Below are 19,560 nucleotides of genomic sequence, written 5' to 3' on the forward strand. Positions count from 1 at the left end.
TACTGCAAGATTATTCCAAGAATATCTTTCAAATGTACAAATAATAAAAACACACAAAAAAGCCTTGGGCAATGTTCAACTTTAATAATTACTACCACACCAGCCCAACAAATCCTTAACCACTTTTTAAATGGGTTCATGTATACCATTTGAATGCAAAGAGATTATCAAAGATATTAAAACACAAGACTTTTCAGTGTCTGACTTACACTTTGTAGCCTTATCTTTTCACATTTAATCATTGAATTTTGAATGTATCAACTAAGAATTTCACAAATAAGTGTTTCACAAATAGTTTATGTATACATAAGAATTATATGTGAAAGGTATAATGCTAAGAACTAAAACATGCCCCTCAACCCCCGCCCTCCAACAAAAAGAAAGGAAGAGAGAAAGAAAGAAAGAAAGCCCACCAAATGTTCACTTCAATCTGGCTAAAAGCCAACAAGCCAAAGGGTGACTTTCCTCAGGTCTGCATCTCTATGTGTTGAGGTGGAGCTTCAGTATTTGACACTGACAATACATCAGAACACAATTCATCAGCAGAAAACTCCAAATAATTCTAAAATCTTTAGCCACTGAGAACTATCATGTTACACTTGTCATTCTAACATGTAATATAATTATATCAAAGTCATTTGTTTGGGTTTGCAAGGTGGTTCAGACTGGTAGAAAAATGAAGCTTATATGAAAACTGGTTAAGGATTCAAAGCACGTGAGCTCTGAAATATTCCTTGTAACACCCAGACAATATTGGGGGGGGGGGTATGATTTGCACAAAAATACTTTAAATTATTTTGGTTATGTTCTTCATGATCTTGAGAGTTTAGCTGTTTGCAGTGCATGCGTGCATCCTTTTTGCTACATCATAAACATAGGTGATATCTGGTCGCTTCTCAGGATCTGGGTTGATGCACACATTAACTAACTGTCCTAGTTCCTCTGAGTAGTGATCTGAAGGGAGAGGTGGGTAGTCACACTGCTCTATCTTCTTACACAATGAGTATAAATTCATCTTGTCACCATAGAAAGGACTTTGTAATGGAGCCACCTCATACAGTAGACAGCCAAGAGCCCAGAAGTCAGACCTGAAGTTGTATCCATTTGCATGTATTCTCTCAGGAGACACGTAATAAGGTGTACCCACTAGAGAATGTGCAGCTGTAGTGTTTGAGCTGAAAAACCGACCAACACCAAGATCTCCAAGTTTAACCACTCCAGCGGCTGTAATGAACACATTAGCTGGTTTTGTATCTCTATGCATGACTCTCCGAGAGTGCATGTGCTCCAATGCACTGCACAGCTGAACGACGTACTTCCAGACAGTTCTTTCAGGAATCAGCCTCTTCTGTTTCTTAAAATGCTTTATCATTCTGGAGAGATCGCCAGCATCTGCCAATTCCAAAACTATGTTTAATTCGTTATCTTCAATGAATGATGCATAATATTTAATTACATTTGGATGGTTCAGTTGCTTTAAGAGATCTATTTCTTTGATACAGTCAGCACGTGTTTTGGCATCCATTAAATCAAATATCTGCACTTTTTTTTTAAAGCTACTGGTACTCCATTGAAGAGACAGGCTGCTCTATAAACTTCACTGAATTGTCCACGACCAATTTTCTTTTCTATTCGGAAGTTGGCTAATGTATTGTAGCCCATATCCGGTCGTAAGGCCTTCTGTGGTTGAAACTGAGGAACAGGAGGTCCTTGCATGCCTTGTGACTGCTCATCCATTGTCTGAAACAACAGGAAGTCTTTTCAAAGGACTTTCCACTCTATTTCCACAGCTCCAGGAAGTGGAGACTTCTCCGGGACTCGAGTCCCCGACGAAAGGGCCTGGGGCCGGGGCTGAGGCTGCGCCGCCCCGAGCCCATCGGCCGCCTCCCGCCGCGCCGACCCCGCGGACGCTGGCTGCCCGGCGCCCACCGAGGCGAGGGCGGCGCATCCTCCTCCTCCCGGCCGCCGCTGCCAGGACTGTCCGTTGTTAAGTTTTAACAGACAAAAAAAAAAAAAAAAAAAAAAAAAAAAAAAAACCCAAAGACACTCGATGCACCACCCACCTCACAGAGATGTGGGAACTATTGTCCTCGTTTTACAGAGGAGGACACTGAGGCCTAGAGAGGTGATGCCACTAGAATGCAGCCGTCAGGATTTAAGCCTGGTTTCTGCGGCTCTTGCTCCATTGTCCTTCCTAGCATACCATGCTGCCTCTAACGATTGCAGCTTCTTCTCTTGGGGAAATTGTTTCTGCCCAAACCACACCTCTGTTGCACCTCATGCTTGTTTTAAGCACTGTGTGTTTCTATCAGAATCATGTTCGTTCATTATCTTTGGAATCTATGTTGTTTTTGTATTTAGGGGGAAAAGAATTCTCTGCTACCAGCTTCCACTTGGAACAACTTGGGAAAAAGAAAAGCTTAACTGCTGCTGATGATGGACAGTTTAAAAGTGTGAAATGTATAGCTTTAATTTGAAAAAAAAACAAAAAACCCTAGTAACCCTTGCTAAAAGTGTACTTGAAATGCTATTTTGTAAGGTCTGGATGTAAATCCTCAGTTGGGGTCAGAAATTTGTATATGTAGAAGACAGCTTTTTTCATGGTCAATTTTTAAAAATTTGAGATACTTTCTATGTGCTTTATGTTAGAGTTGTTCTCCCTCTTCTCACACCTTCCAACATCCCGTCACCTTTGTTACAAATAAACTGTCCTTTGGATCACAGAAAAAAAAAAAAAAAAGACATGCTCCACACTCTTCTAGTCCTGATTATTCCATTTCATTTCACTGCAATCTTGCTCTAGCAGATGTTTTTTGGGCTGGTTGTCAGGTGAGGATGTGTGATCCCAGCACTTTCAGTGATATGAGGCTGCAAACTTGACTTTGACCAGGATGATGAATTTGTACCCTATAAATTCAAGTGCAAGTCAGAACCACCCTGCCCAGAATTCGGGGCCCCTTCCAGTACCATACCACTGGCTTTATCTCTTCCCATGCATGCCAGTGATGCCCACTTCTGCTGTGGAGATGCAGTCCAGTCCAGACGTTGATTCACCTCCTTTGACTAGAGGTGGAAACAGAGGTTCAGACAGATGCACAAACTTGTGTGAGGACAGAATCTATCTAGGGTCAAAGACAGGAAGAAACATTGGCCACTCTGGGTTTTGTAAGTGATAGAAGTACTTAAAGGCTGCCAAGCATGGTCCTACCTGCCCCCCAAAATGACCAATGGCAGAACACATGACAGCTGGCTAGGTCAAGCAGCTGGACAACGGAAGAACCAGCACCAGAACCTGGCCACTTGCCTCCTGACTGGGGCTGAATCTGCAATGTCTGCTGCGTGCTTAAGTCTAAACAAATGGCTGTACCTGAACGCTACCTGAAGTTCCTCCACTTGCTGAAAGCTGCTCATGATCCCCAGTGAGCATGGGGACAGCCCAGAGGTTGGCATGAGGGAGAAGGCAGACTAGTGATTTCATTCCGAGCCTGAGAGGCCCACAGGCATCAAGAAGAAGGTGGCTTTGAGAAGGGAGAGGCGGAACATGTCAGAAGTTCTCCCTAATTGGCCTCAAATTGAGAATGCCAATGATAGCAGGACCTTGTGGGAACTGGCTCATTTGCTAAGATAAGTACTCTAGAAAGTTGTCTGGGTTTGTGCCTGGAGAGTTAAGCTGAAGGGAACTATTACTACAACTAATGAAGATGCTTTCATCAAAGCATTGAGATGGATCCTAGGGATGTCCTCCCAGAACCACGTTGTTCACACTGTTCTTTCATGTGTTTTCTCTTTGGGTCCTCACAGGACTCGCAGAAGGCAGGTGTTCTGATCCCCATTGTACAAATGAGGATGATGGTGGTGATGGTGATTATGATGGCAATGATGATGAAAGACAGGAGAACTTCTTATGGGCTAACCCGAGGAAGCCAGGGACGCTGTTTAGGGGCATTTTGGTAGTCCCCGTGTCAGAAAAATGCCTGGGAGGTCATCACATTAGCTCTCTACTCATTTACAGCCATGGAAATGAAAGCCCAAAAATGCAAAGTGACTCTGAAGCGGGCGGGCTAGTGTAGGAGACTGAACCTTGAGGTCTTGCTTCCCAGCTGCAGCCACATTCCGTGGCCCCAGGCTCCCTCCACCTTGTTCTCTGAGAAGATGAAGAACGATCTGTCCTTCAGCCCATCACAGGATCTGGTCTGCATGTTCTCAGCATCCCGGGTCCTGGGATTTGTATTCTAAAGGCTATAAATCTTGTGTGTGCCCACAGAGGGGCGCAGTTATGACCAGATAATAGGATAGTAATTGCCATGCTAGTAATAACAGCGATGACAAGGAAAACAACATAATTATAGTAGTGATCAATAACAGCAGTGAAATCTTATTTGCTGTTTTCACTACGCACCTTGTATTCCTCTAAGTGTTTACTTATAATAACTCATATAATATTCAAAAGAGACCTATGAAGTACAGAGCTACCATCATTCATTGCTGGTTGTGAAGCGGAATTTCAGAGAGTTTGTAATGTGCCAGTGTTCAGAAGTCAAAAGTTGGGACTCTAGGGTGTAATAAGTGGTGGTCAGATGGTAAATGCTTAACAAACCACTCCCTCGATAGAATGGATGCAAAATAAAATATGATCAGGCCTGCGTTTTTAGCCAGGTCAAAGTTCATGTTGTTGAGCCCATGCACAACCCTTATCCCTGACACCCTAGCTGGTTTGTTCATGAACCACATCATACCTGACAAAAGCAATTTAGGGAGAAAGGGTTTGTTTTGTCTAATAATCTGAGAGCACAGTACGTCATGACGAGGAAGGCAAGAGGACACATGAATGAGACAGCTAGTCAAATTACATGAACAGACAGATAGCAGAGAGAGGAATACTCACGGTTCATTTTCCTTGTTTATTTAGTCAGGACTCCAGCCCATGGGATGTAGCGCCCACATTCAGGGTGGGTCTTCCCTTGTCAGTTAAACCTTTCTGGAAGCATATTCATAGATGTGCCCTGAGGGGTGTTTCTATGATGATGATAAGGCTTAACTATCACAGGTAATTAGAGGTTGTCCAGAGAAAGAAGCTGGCTGTTAACCACTTGTTTGTTAAATTATTCTCCAGGACAGCCACTGGGGATCATTCACATGGGACATAAATACTTTGCATGCCCTCAAAGTAAGCTGAATATATCTCTCACTCACATTTATCGTCACTAATTTTCCAATCATGCCCCATGCATGTCTTACACTTTAGACAACCCATTATCAACAGTGCATTAATCAACATAGACTCTTACCTATGGGCCACTTTTCCCCTTTCAAACAAACAAACACAATTACCTGTTCAGTTTTCTGTCCCCTGGAAGGACTTGTCTTCCCCATTGTCCTCAGAGATATTCCAGAAACGGGCCATGGTGCTCCACTCTCTACATCCAGGTGTGGCAGGCATATCACACAGAGTCATCTGTAACCAGGCATGAGTTTTCTCTGCTAGTTTTCATTCATAGCTCACTCAGCAGGGAGCCAATACGGAAGCGATGGAGGCTGTGGCGATGCAGCAGTCAGTAGTGGATCACTCCAGCCTCTTCCTCCTGCAGTCTGCTTGTGCCTCAGGGAGGACTAGAGCTGACTTGCGTGCAGCCCTGCCCAGTGATGGTGGGAAGCCATCTTTGTGTGCTGCTTGTCAGATAACACCTCATTCCTCGTGGGTGTCAGATGACAAGGTAAGTTGGTGGTTTATGGTTCATATAGCAGAAGACACTATTTTGTTAAGGTGACAATATACCCTAAATTGGTCAATGGATTCAATGCATTTCTACCATAATACTAGCTGACAATTTATTTTAGAAATTCACTAAAGGAACCTAAAATTAAATAGAAAGTCCAAAGGACTCAGAAGAGACCAAATAATCTTTTTTCATTCTTTTATTAAATATGTTATTTGTTTATTTATTTGCAGAGAGAGAGAGAGAGAGAGAGAGGGTGTGCCAAGCACTCCAGCCACCGCAAATGTGTCCGCTTTATGTGTCTGGCTTTATGTGGGTACTGGGGAATCAAGTTCAAATTGTTAGGCTTTGCAGGAAACAGTCTTAACCATTGAACAATTTTTCCTGCCCAGAGGCCAGACAATCTTGAACAAGAAGAGCAAAGTTGGACATCTACTTTCCTATTTGAAACCCTACCACACAACTACAGCAACCAGAATTGTGCGGTCCTGGCATAAGGATTGACATGCATTATAACAGACCAACATCCCCAGCCCAGACAGAAGTCCTGAAATTTAATGTCAACTGATTTTTGACAAGGGCATAAAGATCATTGAGAGGGAAATGGGGTTATCAAAAAATGATGATGACAGAAAGACAAATGCAAGAACCCAGGGACGCCATGGAGGGGAAACAGAAGGGACCCTGGGTGGCCCGGGTCGGGGGGCTGAGGGCGGTGGGCCCATGGATGGGCTGCGTCCCCCTCGCTGGCCGACATGCATCCCCGCCGTCCCAACGGATTCGATGGTCTGGGTTTCCAGGAAGGCGCCGGGGAAGAGCCCGGCCTGGGCAGCGAGTTCCCTGCGAGCTCCTTCGGCTCAGCCCCACAACCCCAACCTGCACTGGGGCAAGAAGAGCAGGAGCCCTTGCCTGCGCAGGCCCAGAGCAGCGAACACTTGAATGGATTTGGTATTGGAATGTTCTGGCCCACCCTTGCCTTGCTCTGCATTCCAATGCCAGGTCAGTTACCATGCTGGGCATTATCATCTCACTCCATTGACAGTTATCATCAACATCATGTACAGCGTCAACAAAATTCAGGGACCATGAGCCCTATGGAAAGGAATGGGAAGTACTTCTATTGTCCAGGGGTCACACTTGGAGTTGAAGACATAATTAGTGAATTCACACCTTTACCAAGGGAGGTTTCCCACAAATGGAATCCTAAACAAATAGGTGGACATTTACTGAAATCCCTAACATATATTGTGACAATGCTTTTTTATTCAGTGTGGTGGTTTGAATAGATGGCCCCCAATATATTCAGGGTTTTTTTTTTTTGTTTGTTTGTTTTTGTTTTTGTTTTTCGAGGTAGGGACTCGATCTGGCTCAGGCTGACCTGGAATTCACTATGTAGTCTCAGGGTGGCCTCGAACTCTCAGTGATCCTCCTACCTCTGCCTCCCGAGTGCTGGGATTAAAGGCGTGTGCCACCACGCCCGGCTATATTCAGTTTTTTATTTGTAGTTTGCATCTGCAGCCACCTGGCTGGAGGCCATGTCACTGGGTGGATCTTAAGGTGTGGTGGTGGGTTTCAGATTTCAATCTAAAGGTAGACAAAGTGTGCCTCGCTGGAGTTCCTGAAGTGTGCTGTGCTGTGTGGCTTTTGACTTTTAGGCTTGTACTTCTCTGTCTCTGCTTGGTCCTGTGGAAGCAGGTCAGCTTCTTCTGCCATTATAGAATTTCCCCTGGGTCAGTAAACTTCAATAAATCCCTTCCTCCATAACTGTGCTTGGTCTGGAAGCTCATCTAGGCGAACCTGAAGCTGTCTGCTACATTCAGCAAGTCTGACTGAAACAGTGCAGAGTGAGATAATCCGGGACAATGCTGGCATACTGGAATGGATTAAAGAAGGAACTGGAAACGTGACTGGCTTCGGTGTGCCTCATAGCAAGCGATTCCTCGGGTGGCTTTCCTTGATCTTCAAGGGCTTCATGGAGTTCTTCACTACATCATTAGCTCAGTCATCCAGAAGTTGGTCCTATTTACTCTCAGGGTAAGACTGAGAATAGCTGCCTTCCAGAGAGCACTAGCCCCCTGGAATGCTGGATACTTATTTTCCAGAAATGATTCATAACTTTGCACTAGCCTTTGCTCTGATGTTATAGTTTACCCACTGGAAACAGTGTTGCATTGCCTTCATATTCGAGGAACATGCACAATAATTGACAATACAGACCTTGGCTGTGAAGAGTTTCCAATTAATACATGGTACGAGGGAATGAGAGATTGTATCAATGAGGTAAAGCAAGAGGAAGGAGCGCTTGGTTTTTAAAAGGGATTTGGTGCTGTTATAATTCAGAGCACACTGCATGCAGCTATCCTACAGATTACCAAAATCATTTACTCCACACTTCTTCCAAATAGCATTTGAGAGTTAGGTTCTATCACTGCTCAGTCCAGAAGACACAATCTGGATAACTTGCTACAAAATAATGAGGAATAAAAATGAAATACTGGGTGGGGAAAAAGTGGATTGAAAAGAAACTGGTAGAAAAAGCCCATACTGATTACACTAAATTTTCATTTTTTAAGTCATAAGTACATATATTTGGATCAAAACTATTCCAAATTTGAAAGCTCAATAAAGATAATCATCATAACAAGTAAGTTTAGTAAAGTGCTCATGCTGAACTAAAATTAAACCTGGGTAGCAGCAAAAAATTATCAGGTATAAGGTGAAATTTCAATGCATTGGATCTTTTTTTTTTTAACCTGACCTTAATATTTGTTACATGTTTATTTTACTTTTTAGATTCCTATTAGTATGTTATTCTTTTTTTTTTTTTTTTTGGTTGTCTGAAGTAGGGTCTCACTGTATCCCCAGGCTGACCTGGAATTTACTATGTAGTCTCAGGGTGGCCTCAAACTCACAGCAATCCTCCTACCTCTGCCTCCCGAGTGCTGGGATTAAAGGCATGCGCCACCACACCTGGCTGGTATGTTATTCTTTTTTTTTGGTATGTTATTCTTAATACAGTATATATTATCAAAAAGTTTTGCTTTTACACCACATGTTCTCCCTCATATATGGATCCTAGCTACAGATGATTGGGCTTCTGCATGAGAAGGAAAAAACTCAGTAGCAGAGGCCAGTAAGTTAAAAACGAGATATAAAGGGAAGAGTAAAGAAGAGAGGAGGTACTTAATAGGTTGGTATTATATATATGTAAGTAGAATGATTGAGATGGGGAGGGGATATGATGGAGAATGGAATTTCAAAGGGGAAAGTGGGGGGGGTATTACCATGGGATATTTTTTATAATCATGGAAAATGTTAATAAAAATTGAGAAAAAAAATTAAAAAATTTTTGCTTTTAAGCAAACAAATTGTATCATCATTGAAGAAGACTACAGATTCGATTTGGCAGTCTAAACAGCAGTTGAAGGGTTTTAGATTGTGTTATCTATGTATAACTATTTTAGTGGCTGTGTATCTGTATTAACTAAAGCCATTTGTGTATTCACATATAACTTGGAATTTTCTTCACCTCTATACAATTTTCTACTTGTATACCAGCTTAGTGGATAAAAGGAAATCATATACTTTCTGCTTGAACATCAGAGCAAAACATCAAAAGCCAAGGTATCAAAAAATGCTGTAGTATTTTTGTCCCCATAAAGCCCAGTGTTTCAGTGCCAGCAACTTAAAATTTGTCATGCATTTATAAAGTTTGATTTATATAGCTATATGGATTATCAGACTATTTTCAGAGCTATACTTAAGAAAGAATAATCATGACAACTGTTACTTCTTACACATCTACAAATTCTATATTTAACGAAAACTCACTTGCCTTTCATTTCTAAGTGACTTATCTTAGAAAAGACAAAATTAAGTTTCAATTGGGAATTTGTGCCTCTTGTTAGCCATAAATAGTGATTGCAATTATTCAATTATTTTTTTCTTCCTAATTTTTCCTTAAAGCTTTGTTTTCTGAAGTGGGTGCACTTAAAGAGAAAAGCAAGGTGTCCTTATCACTTTTCTTTAAAACTCATAGGTGAGTATGAAGGAAAAAAATACTTTTAAAGAAAATTGTTACTGTGTTTTATGAAAGAGTGGAAGGACTACATTTAAACAAATAACCAAAACAATGTTAATGAGCTTAATAAAAGGAAAATCTGGTTATGTTGCTAAATTTAATTTGGTGGATTAGACTTGAATAAAATATATATTTGACTGATGCATCATCTGACATTTAAAGTTCTATTTCTTCATGAAGATGATCACAATTTTACAAACATAAATCTGAAGTACGGTGACTTTGCACAGATGTCCTCCATCCTCGAATGCATGCGGGCAAACTCGTGTTACTTGTTAAATGTACAGATTGTTATTTTGTGATTAATAGTCTCAGAACAAATGGGCATCTAAAAAGTATAAAATTATGTATACATAATTGTACATAGAATGTGTAAAATATGCAAACACTTACAAATAGCAGTTCTCCTTACTATTGTGTTGTATGTTACTGAGAGATATATTTTTCATTGTTAAATTTTCAGAATGGGAAAATAATGTCATTGACCATGAAAAGAAAAAGAAAAAGACAGATAAATGCCATGTGGACTCTCTCTCATCTAACTGGGATCAACTGGACATGAGTGCAAATGGTGGTGAGGAACAGGACTATGGGCATAAACCTAAAATGAGACCAGGAGAGGGAAGAAATAAGGAGGGCAGGAGTTACCTGACAGGTCAGGGGAGGGACAGAACATTGAAGGTGGGAAAGGCTTAAAGAGAGATAGGAGGTAGGAAGTGTAAATTGCACAAGAGTTAAAATAACATGAATCCATAGAAACCCTCATTCTAGCTAGCATTCTATAAGATATGATCACCAATAAGGGGGCAAAGGGATAGCCTAGACAGAAGGTGGAAAACTTAACTTTAAAACAATAACTTGTGGCTGATAAATCCCAGGCCCAAAATTGAGGTGCCCCCCACTGTGAGCTATTGGCCAGAGAAACCCGTGAGGTCCCCCAAAATAATGTAAGCCATTGCCAAAACACTTGATATACCTGCTAGAGCTAAAAGGGAAGAAAGACCCTATTGCTGAAGACCCCACAGGCTGCAGACACAGAACATTGGAACATCATGCTGGAACCAAAAGAGAAACTATTTCCTCCTGGCTAGCCCTCACAGTGCTGAAAAGCCCTATGGAAGCAAATGGTCACCAACAGCATGAATAAACTGGGGATCCTGCAGATTATAAAAGCAACCTGCCAGTCAAGAAGTACAGACTTGTCCAATAGTGGCACACAGCCTCTGCAGGTAACAAACTATTCTGTGATTGTACATGAAGCTGGCTCAGTGGGAGAGAACTCGTATCTGGTAACTGGAAACCAAGCCAGAATCCCATGGTCAGGAAACTCAGACTTCAGAGAAAATCTCCCACTGCTCTCTGGAGAATAAGATTGGATTTTCGCACACAAAAAAATCTCTCAAATAAATTTGCATACCCCCTTTAACCCAAGCTGCTCTCACTCTTTTTTTTTTTCCCAGGTTCTGCCAATCTTTTATTATATCATAAAAGCAACATTAGGCACTAAATCTTTCAAAATAGGTTCTGGCCAACTCTCTGAAATTAAAAACTGCATAATCACATCTGTAAGATTTTAGTGAACAAAAATGTTAAATATAAACTTTTGTATGCAAAATAGATTATTGTAAGACTGGCAACTTCAGAGCCAAGTACTAAATATTCCTCCACTGATGTCTGTGTGAATGGGATGGGGACATGTTAATGAGTGAAAAATTTAATATCAGTTTAATAAATAGAAAAAAAAACTTTGAGGGAAACCAATGTTATATTGCAGAGCATCTTTTGAAATAAACAACCCAGGCCAGCCCTGCAGTTCTGAAGTTTTTACTCAAGAGACCTGGATGAAAATGAACATTTACTTCTGGTTACTTGGAATCCAGTTTTGAGAGTAGCCAAGTCACCTCAGCTCCAGAAAGGGAAGATGAGCCTGACACTGTTCCAAAGATGCATGGACAGCCAGTGTCGCTAGATCACACTTCCATGACATTGTGCCAATGCTGACATAGTGCCACATTTCCAGTGAAAGGCAACCAGGCCTCAACACAGCACAAAAGAGGAGGAGAGTCCTAACTTCAAGCTCCGCACCAGAGACGCTCACAACCACTGCCTTCTCTCTCTTGCTGATGCCCCTCTGGGTCTCCAGAGGGAGTGGCAGTCTGGCTAACATCCCATTCAGAAACAAAAATAACTCAAACAAGTCATTTAGAGTTAATAATAAAGGAGCAGTAGAAAAAGGTCACTGCTTAATGTTTGCACATAGTGAATGAATGCACGTGAACAAACACAGAATACAATACAATTCATAGAATAAGTCCTGCATTTCCCATGTTCAGATGGAAATAATTCTTTTTTTTCAAATTTTTATTAACAACTTCCATGATTATAAAAAAATATCCCATGGTAATACCCTCCCTCCCCCCACTTTCCCCTTTGAAATTCCATTCTCTATCATATCCCCTTCCTCTCTCAACCAATCTCTCTTTTATTTTGATGCCATGATCTTTTCCTTCTCTTATGATGGTCTTGTGTAGGTAGTGTCAGACACTGTGAGGTCATGGATATCCAGGCCATTTTGTGTCTGGGGGGAGCACGTTGTAAGGAGTCCTATCCTTCCTTTGGCTCTTACATTCTTTCTGCCACCTCTTCTGCAATAGACCCTGAGACTTGGAAGGTGTGATAGAGATATTACAGTACTGAGCACTGCGGTCACTTCTTTCCATCACTATAATACCTTCTGAGTCATCCTAAGGTCACTGCCATCTGAAAAGAAAAGATTCTCTACTAAAAGTGAGAGTAGCATTAATAAAAGGGTGTGAACATTAAGAGCAGTTGTTTACTGGGCAGTTTGATAAGCATAGTATATACATTTGGCCAGAGAACAGCCAATGTTATATCCCTAGGGCTCATGACTACCTCTGTTTTAAGTTTTCAGCATCAGGGATGTATTCCCTCCCATGGAGGGTCTCCAGTCCAATTAGAGGGCATTTGGTTTCCACCATGACAGACGTGTCACTATTGCACCCATTGGCTCATTTGGCCTGGCTGACCAAATATAAGGCTTGCAGTGTCCACTGTTGAGTATATTCACTGGTGATTCTCTTTCTCCCAACTCTCTGGATTGTCTCCGCTATGGAGGAGACCTCTGGGTCTTCTATTATATCCTTCTGATTTCAATGTAAACCCAAAAGAAGGTAGGATTCTACATGGCTGATCTTGGGTTACTGCCACTCTGATTTGTGGGTAGTCACTTATGCCATTCAGAGATTTATTACCCTGTTTCAGCATGTTGTTCCAGGGTCCAGAACCTGTCACTTCACAAGATGAAAAGCTCGAGAATACCTCTCCTGAAGAGGCCACTTTCCCTGTTCCATTACAAGAAGTCACCATGGGCTTTGTGGTCAGCTGGAATGGGAATCCAAATAAGCTTGCAGCATCGTAGAGACTGTTTTTCACTTGGTGAATAAAGCAATATAGTCAAGCGCTGCCTCTTTAACAGGGCCCAGCCTGGGGCACTGAGTGGTCACAGAAACATAAAACAGTGCCAAGAATCCTAACCAGCCGTTTGTACATACCAGGCCCCAGCAGCAGCAGTGGCAGCCGACACACCCCAAGACAATGCCTCCGATCCTCCTCAGCTTGCCACCCTGCTCTCACTCTTGTTTGGAGAGTCTGCTTTATTTTATAAATGGCATAGAAAAGAAAAGACAACCAAGAACCATCGATAAGACAAGAAGATAGCTGACCGCCCAGAAGAAATTGCAGAGGAAGTGATGACATGAACACTGCTCTTACTGCTAGCCTGACAACCAGCTCCAGAGCCATGGGGATAGATATGATGATCAATCAAAACCTATCAAAGCAGAAATCCAGAGGTTATAAAGAAATCAACACGAAATCAGACTGCCAGCAAGCTTGCCATGGCTCAGGGAACACTGTGGAAGGGGTGGGGCAGAAAGATTATAACAGTCAGTGTGGGTAGGAATGCCTTGAGGCATGGTCCCCACCTCACACACTCCATGTGGACTGGCTGAGGCCTTCATGACCCAACAGGGAATACCATAGCCCCATGGAGGATGGCCACTAGGGTAAAAGGAGCTGTGGTGAAGGGATAAAAGAGTATAACCTATTATAATGTATAATATATATATATAAATTTATATATATATAAATATGATATATATATATATATATATATATATATATATATACTTTAAAAAATGGTGCTGAGAAAATGAGTATTTCCAGACCCCTACCACATATACAGAGAATTACTTCAACATTGATGAAAAGTCTACATACAACTTTTAGAAGAAAACAGAAGCAAGTTTTCATGACCTTGCAACAGGGAGTGGTTGGTGTCTTAGACCTACCCCAAAAGCAACAAGAAAAAAAGGAGTCAATTGGATTTTTTTTCAAAGACAAAAACATGTATGATTGCAAAAGGATCCCATGCTGAAAGGGACACTTCAGCAGAGTTCAATGCACATGCCTGTATTCCCAGCATCTGGAAGGCAGAGTCAGGCGGATCCGAGTTCATGGCCAGCTTTGGATACATAGTGACTGTGAATCCAGCCTAGGACACATGAGATCCTGTCTCAAAAAGCAAAGCGAAACCAAATTACTATCGATGAATGGTGACCAAGGGCCAAGAGCTAGAGCTAGAGGACCAAGAGAAAAGGGCCCCTTAGTCCTGTTAGAAATGATGCCTTTCAGGCACTGAATCATGGAGGAATTTGCTGATTCACCAGGTCTGAGCAACTTATACCCACCCACAAAGTCTAGGTAAGGGACAGTGAGTCAGCAGTGAGTGTATGGACATGCCATGAGACCCCGGCTGCCAAGGTACCACCTACCAGGTAAGCTACCCAAGGACTGGAGGACTTGCTGAGGGGTCCAGCAGGTGGCCAGCTGTCGAAGTGCAGGCTAAGCACTCTCCAGACATAACTGGACAGCCATGCATACGTAGCCCAGGGCGCAATTCCTCATCAGTCACTCAGCTCATCTCCTGTGCACACCTTTGCCTTTCCATTTTCAGTCTTTGCCATGTAAACTCCAATCAGAATACCCCATCAGCACTCCGTTCCCTGAACCCTCACCCTAGAATCTTCCCTAGGGATAACACATACCCAGCGACTCTCTAAGTGGGAGGTTCCTGATTCACAGCTTGGCCTGAGTTCCCGGACAGTCTCTCCTTCATCTCCTGCTCTCTCCCGCTGACCCCTCATAGTGTCCCCCTGCACTGTGGGCTTTCATCCCTCAAATTCTGTCCTCGCTCTACGCAGCTGCCAGTAGGCACTGCTCATAAGGGTTTCAGGATGGGCCTCTGCCCCACTCTGATGTGTCTCTACCTCTCCTGCTCACTCTCTAGTGACCACGTGAGCCTTCCTCTGGCCTTCAAACAAGGCAAAATCATTTCTTACTTGAAGCCTCTGAACCCTTGCAGCTCATGCCTCACCCACAGGTATCAGCTAAACATGAATTTCTCATTCAAGATTTTACTTGTGCACTCCTTGTGAGCATGTTTCTATCCTCCATTTTTACCTGTGAAAGAACTTTTTTTCCTTAAGAGAGTGCAACCTCATTTTTTGTTTATTTGAGAGAGAGAAGGAGGGAGGAAGGGAGGGAGAGAAAGAATTGGCGTCAGGGCCTCAGCCACTGATATTGAACGCCAGATGCTTGCGCCACCTAGTGGGCATGTGTGACCTTGCGCTAGCCTCACCTTTTTGCATCTGGTTGATGTGGGATCTGGAAAGTCACACATGAGTCCTTAGGCTTCACAGACAAGCGACTTAACTGCTAAGCCATCTCTCCAGTCCTCATTTTTTTTTTAAATAAATGACTTGAATTAGATTTCAAGTACTCATTCTGCTACTGCTACTGATAGAAAGAATATTCTGCCAGGCGTGGTGGCGCATGCCTTTAATCCCAGCACTCGGGAGGCAGAGGTAGGAGGATTGCTGTGAGTTCAAGGCCACCCTGAAGACTACAGAGTTAATTCCAGGTCAGCCTGGACCAAAGTGAGACCCTACCTCAAAAAACCAAAAAAAAAAAAAAAAAAAAAAGAAAAGAAAAAGAACGAAAGAAAGAAAGAATGAATATTCTTCTTCCTGGGACCAGGGAGATAGCTTGGTGGATAAAGTTCTTGCCACACAAGTATGAGAACCAGAGTTCAGATGCCCAGAACCCATGTAAATGTGGGGTGAGCATAGCAAACTCTTCTCCCAACATTTTGGTGGTAGAGGCAGGGGTTCCCCAGAGAAAGCTGGCTAGCTAGACAAACCAAATGAGCAAGGAAGGCCTGGGTTCAAGTGAGAGACTCAGTCTCGGTAAATAAGGTGGAAAATGATTGAGGAAAAACCTTCCAAGTCAACCTCTGCCTCCACATACATGTACACGTGTGCCTGCATTCATATGCAACCACACACATGTGAACATGTGTGTGCACATTCACAGAACCCTTCCCCCCACATACACACCAAAATAATAGTATTACTCTTGTGGGGATCACCCTGAAAATACTCAGCTCAGGATTCTAAAGAAAAATAAGGGGCTGGAGAGATAGCTCAGCAGTTAAGTTGTTTGCCTACAAAGCCTAAGCACCCAGGTTCAATTCCCCAGTGCTCACATAAAAGCCAGATACACAGGGAAGAGCATGCATCTGGAGTTCATCTGGAGTGGCTAGAGATCCTGGTGCACCCATTCATTCTTTCCCAATCTTTCATTCTTTCTCTCAAATAAATAAATAATAGTGTAACTAGGTGGCTTTCACAGTAGAAATTTATCTTCTCCAGTTGTAGAACCTGGAATTCTGTATTAGTCAGAGTTCTCTGGAAGAACAGAATCAACACAATGTGAATATAATTTATAGAGACTTATTAGATTGGCTTACACGATCAGAGTCCTACAAAAACCCTCTGCGGGATGGAGAGCCAGGAAGTCCAAGAAGCTGCTCGGGTGCAGAAGCTTAAAGGCTCAGAACAAGAGGACTCAGTGGTACAGTCTGGGCCCGGAGCCCGCACACTCCCTGGAGAGGTTGTGGTGTGCACCCACATACAGAGATGGAAGGAGCTACAGTTTGGCATCTGCAGTCTCTGGCAACAGCACAGATCACAGCTGCTCAAGAAGAATCCAGCTGGTCTGATTGACTCCCCACTTTTAGAACTTCTTGTCCCACTGAGGCCCCCAACCTTCTGGACAATGCTGCCCATATTCAGGGTAGATCTCCCCCCCCCACACACAACTTGCCAATTATCTGAGGAAAGACCCTCACAGGCACAGGGAGAAGGGTTTGACAGTTTTCTATGTGTCTTTCAATCCAGTCAAGTTGAAGGCAAGATTAGCCATCACCCATGAGATCAGCGTGGCAGCATGAGCAGATTCCACTGAGGACTCTCCTCCTGCATGCTGATGGACACATTCTGAGAGAGAGGAAGAGAGAGGGGGCGTTCCTTAGAGTTAACAAACTTACTGCATTGAGTTTTTTTGAGTCAGGGTCTCCCATAGGCCGACCTGGGACTCTTGGTCATCCATCTGCCACAGTCTCATAAGAGTAGTGCATATGAATTTTGTGCACTGTCCTCACTCCATCACCTGCGGTGACACAGAATTTTAGAGTACCAAAACGCTTTGGAAAGTATTAAATTCAAGATGGTGGTTTTATAGATGAATAAAGTGAGAGCTAGACTATAGAAGTAAATGGCCCAAAGTGACCTGCAAGATATCAAGAGCAGAATAAGAATGCAGGCCCCTTCACACTGAACTTTGTGTCCTATGACAGCACAGTGTAAAAGTCACTATATTTGCCCACGAGCTTCATTGATTTCATGCATTATGTCAGCTCTCTGGGCTGTGTTGGTTACACATATGATTATCTTCATGGTCAATATTATACACATAACACTTATATGTACTCCTTTGCTTACACCATCTTCCCACACTGTCTCCATAACCATGTCACAGTTAGCACATTTCATGGTGGTTAGCTGTACTTTACTGGTTTCTGTACTAGTATTGATGATAACATCACCCCTGTTATTTGCTGCCCTTTTTTTAGAGAGACTCCACATTCTGGTCCACTGTGATACAATGTGCATTACTGCTCTGTGGGAAGAATGCATTTCCAGATCCTTGGCTGTGAGGCTTGACCATGCATATTGCTTTGTGCAATGGAATGTATGTGGAGATATGCCAGTCATCAGAAATTTGGTGCATTGTTCCTTGCCCTCTGTCACAGGAAGGCAAATTCCATACAAGTGCTTTTCCTTCAGGGCAGATCTGAGATAACAGAAGGCCATAGCCAACCTACAACTGGCATAGACCGTGAGCAGTAACGAACTTTTGTGGTTGTGAACCATGGAGATTATTCAGATGTTTGTTGTGGCACCAGTGTGGCCAGTTCATCAAGAAGCCATGCTGGTTTTAGGAACATTTTTCCCACTAGCCAAGAACTATATTGGTTCAAATACACAATGCTGTTTACATACTGGGCAGCTGAAGTCATATTCTTAAACATGAAATATTCTATCCCAGGCTCCCTCTGGGTCTCAGTTTACCAGGCCACCCTACCATGCCCCATCATCTTGAGAAAAGCCCTCTTAATGTCCTTGTTCCTCAGACTGCAGACCACAGGGTTGATCAAGGCTGTGAAGACATTGTAAAAGAGTGAGACCTGCTTGTCTCTCTCTGGGGAGTAGCTGGAGATGGGCCTCATGTAGATGTAGGTGGCTGGAGCATAGAAGAGGGTGACCACTGTCAGGTGGGAGGCACAAGTAGAGAGAGCCTTGCAGCGGCCCTGGATGGACTTGATCTTGAGAATGGCCTTGGTGACATGAATGTAGGAGGCCACAATGAGGGAAATTGGAACAACAACCAGAAAGACACTCAGGACCAGATCCACCATCTCAATGAGGTGGGTATACATGAAAGCCAAGCTCCAAACCGAGGGACCATCACAGAATAGTGGTTGACCTTGTTGGGGCCCAATATGGCAGCCTCATGGTGTGGAAGGTGTGGATCTGAGAAGCCAGGAAACCACAGGTCAATGTCCCAGCTGCCAACCGTGTGCACAGGTCCCAACTGAGGATGACAGTGTAACGCAGTGGGTAGCAAATGGCCACATATCGGTCATAAGCCATGACCACAAACAAGATGCATTCAGATATGCCCAGGGCGCCAAACACATACATCTGCAGCCAGCACCCAGCAAAGGAGATGGTCTGAGAGTGAGAGAGAAGATGCACCCACATCTGAGGCATCGTGGTGGTCACGTAGCCCATGTCCATCAGGGAGAGGATGCAGAGGAAGAAGTGCATGGGGGTGTGGAGACGTGTGTCCAGGCAGATCAGGGTGACGATGAGCCCATTGCCCAGGACTGAGCTCAGGTAGAGGAGGAGGAACGCAGTGAAGAGGATCCTGTTGGTCGTGGGATCACTGGAGAAGCCAAGCAGGATGAATTCAGAAACCCAAGTCTGGTTCTGCCCTGGAAGCATCAGCATGGTGGGGCCTGTAAGAGGTTCACATTCTTCTAGAAGTCTTCCAAACATGGCAGCCTATCAAGAATGCAGTTATAGAGTCGTGCAAGCTAAGGTTTCAGCTCTGGCCCCACCACTAAGCTCCTATATAAGCTTCCAATAGTGACTCATCTTCCAGATGCCTCAGTCTCATCACCTATGAAGTGTGGCTAACAATACCCATCTTGTGGGACGCTAGGAGTATACACAAGATCTAGCCTTCAAACACTAGATAGCAAAATATTCATATGCA

General features: G+C 43.2%; 2 protein-coding genes and 1 pseudogene across 2 annotated transcripts; 1 reads left to right on the forward strand and 2 right to left on the reverse strand.

Moving 5' to 3' along the window:
• Positions 1-380: 380 nt before the first annotated feature.
• LOC101598747 (serine/threonine-protein kinase Nek7) lies at positions 381-1,769 on the reverse strand. Its single transcript, XM_004670499.2, is given in 2 exon segments — positions 381-1,549; positions 1,552-1,769. Coding segments are annotated over 2 exon segments (909 nt in total). The 5' UTR covers positions 1,738-1,769; the 3' UTR covers positions 381-826.
• A 4,909-nt stretch (positions 1,770-6,678) lies between these two features.
• LOC101612926 lies at positions 6,679-8,129 on the forward strand (annotated as a pseudogene).
• Positions 8,130-18,346: 10,217 nt separating this feature from the next.
• LOC123460860 (olfactory receptor 2A12-like) lies at positions 18,347-19,292 on the reverse strand. Its single transcript, XM_045150875.1, is given in 3 exon segments — positions 18,347-18,753; positions 18,756-18,779; positions 18,782-19,292. Coding segments are annotated over 3 exon segments (942 nt in total).
• Between the last annotated feature and the right edge of the window lie 268 nt (positions 19,293-19,560).

The sequence above is a fragment of the Jaculus jaculus genome, chromosome 5 (genome assembly GCF_020740685.1).
Source record: "Jaculus jaculus isolate mJacJac1 chromosome 5, mJacJac1.mat.Y.cur, whole genome shotgun sequence".
NCBI classification, from domain to species: Eukaryota; Metazoa; Chordata; class Mammalia; order Rodentia; family Dipodidae; genus Jaculus; species Jaculus jaculus.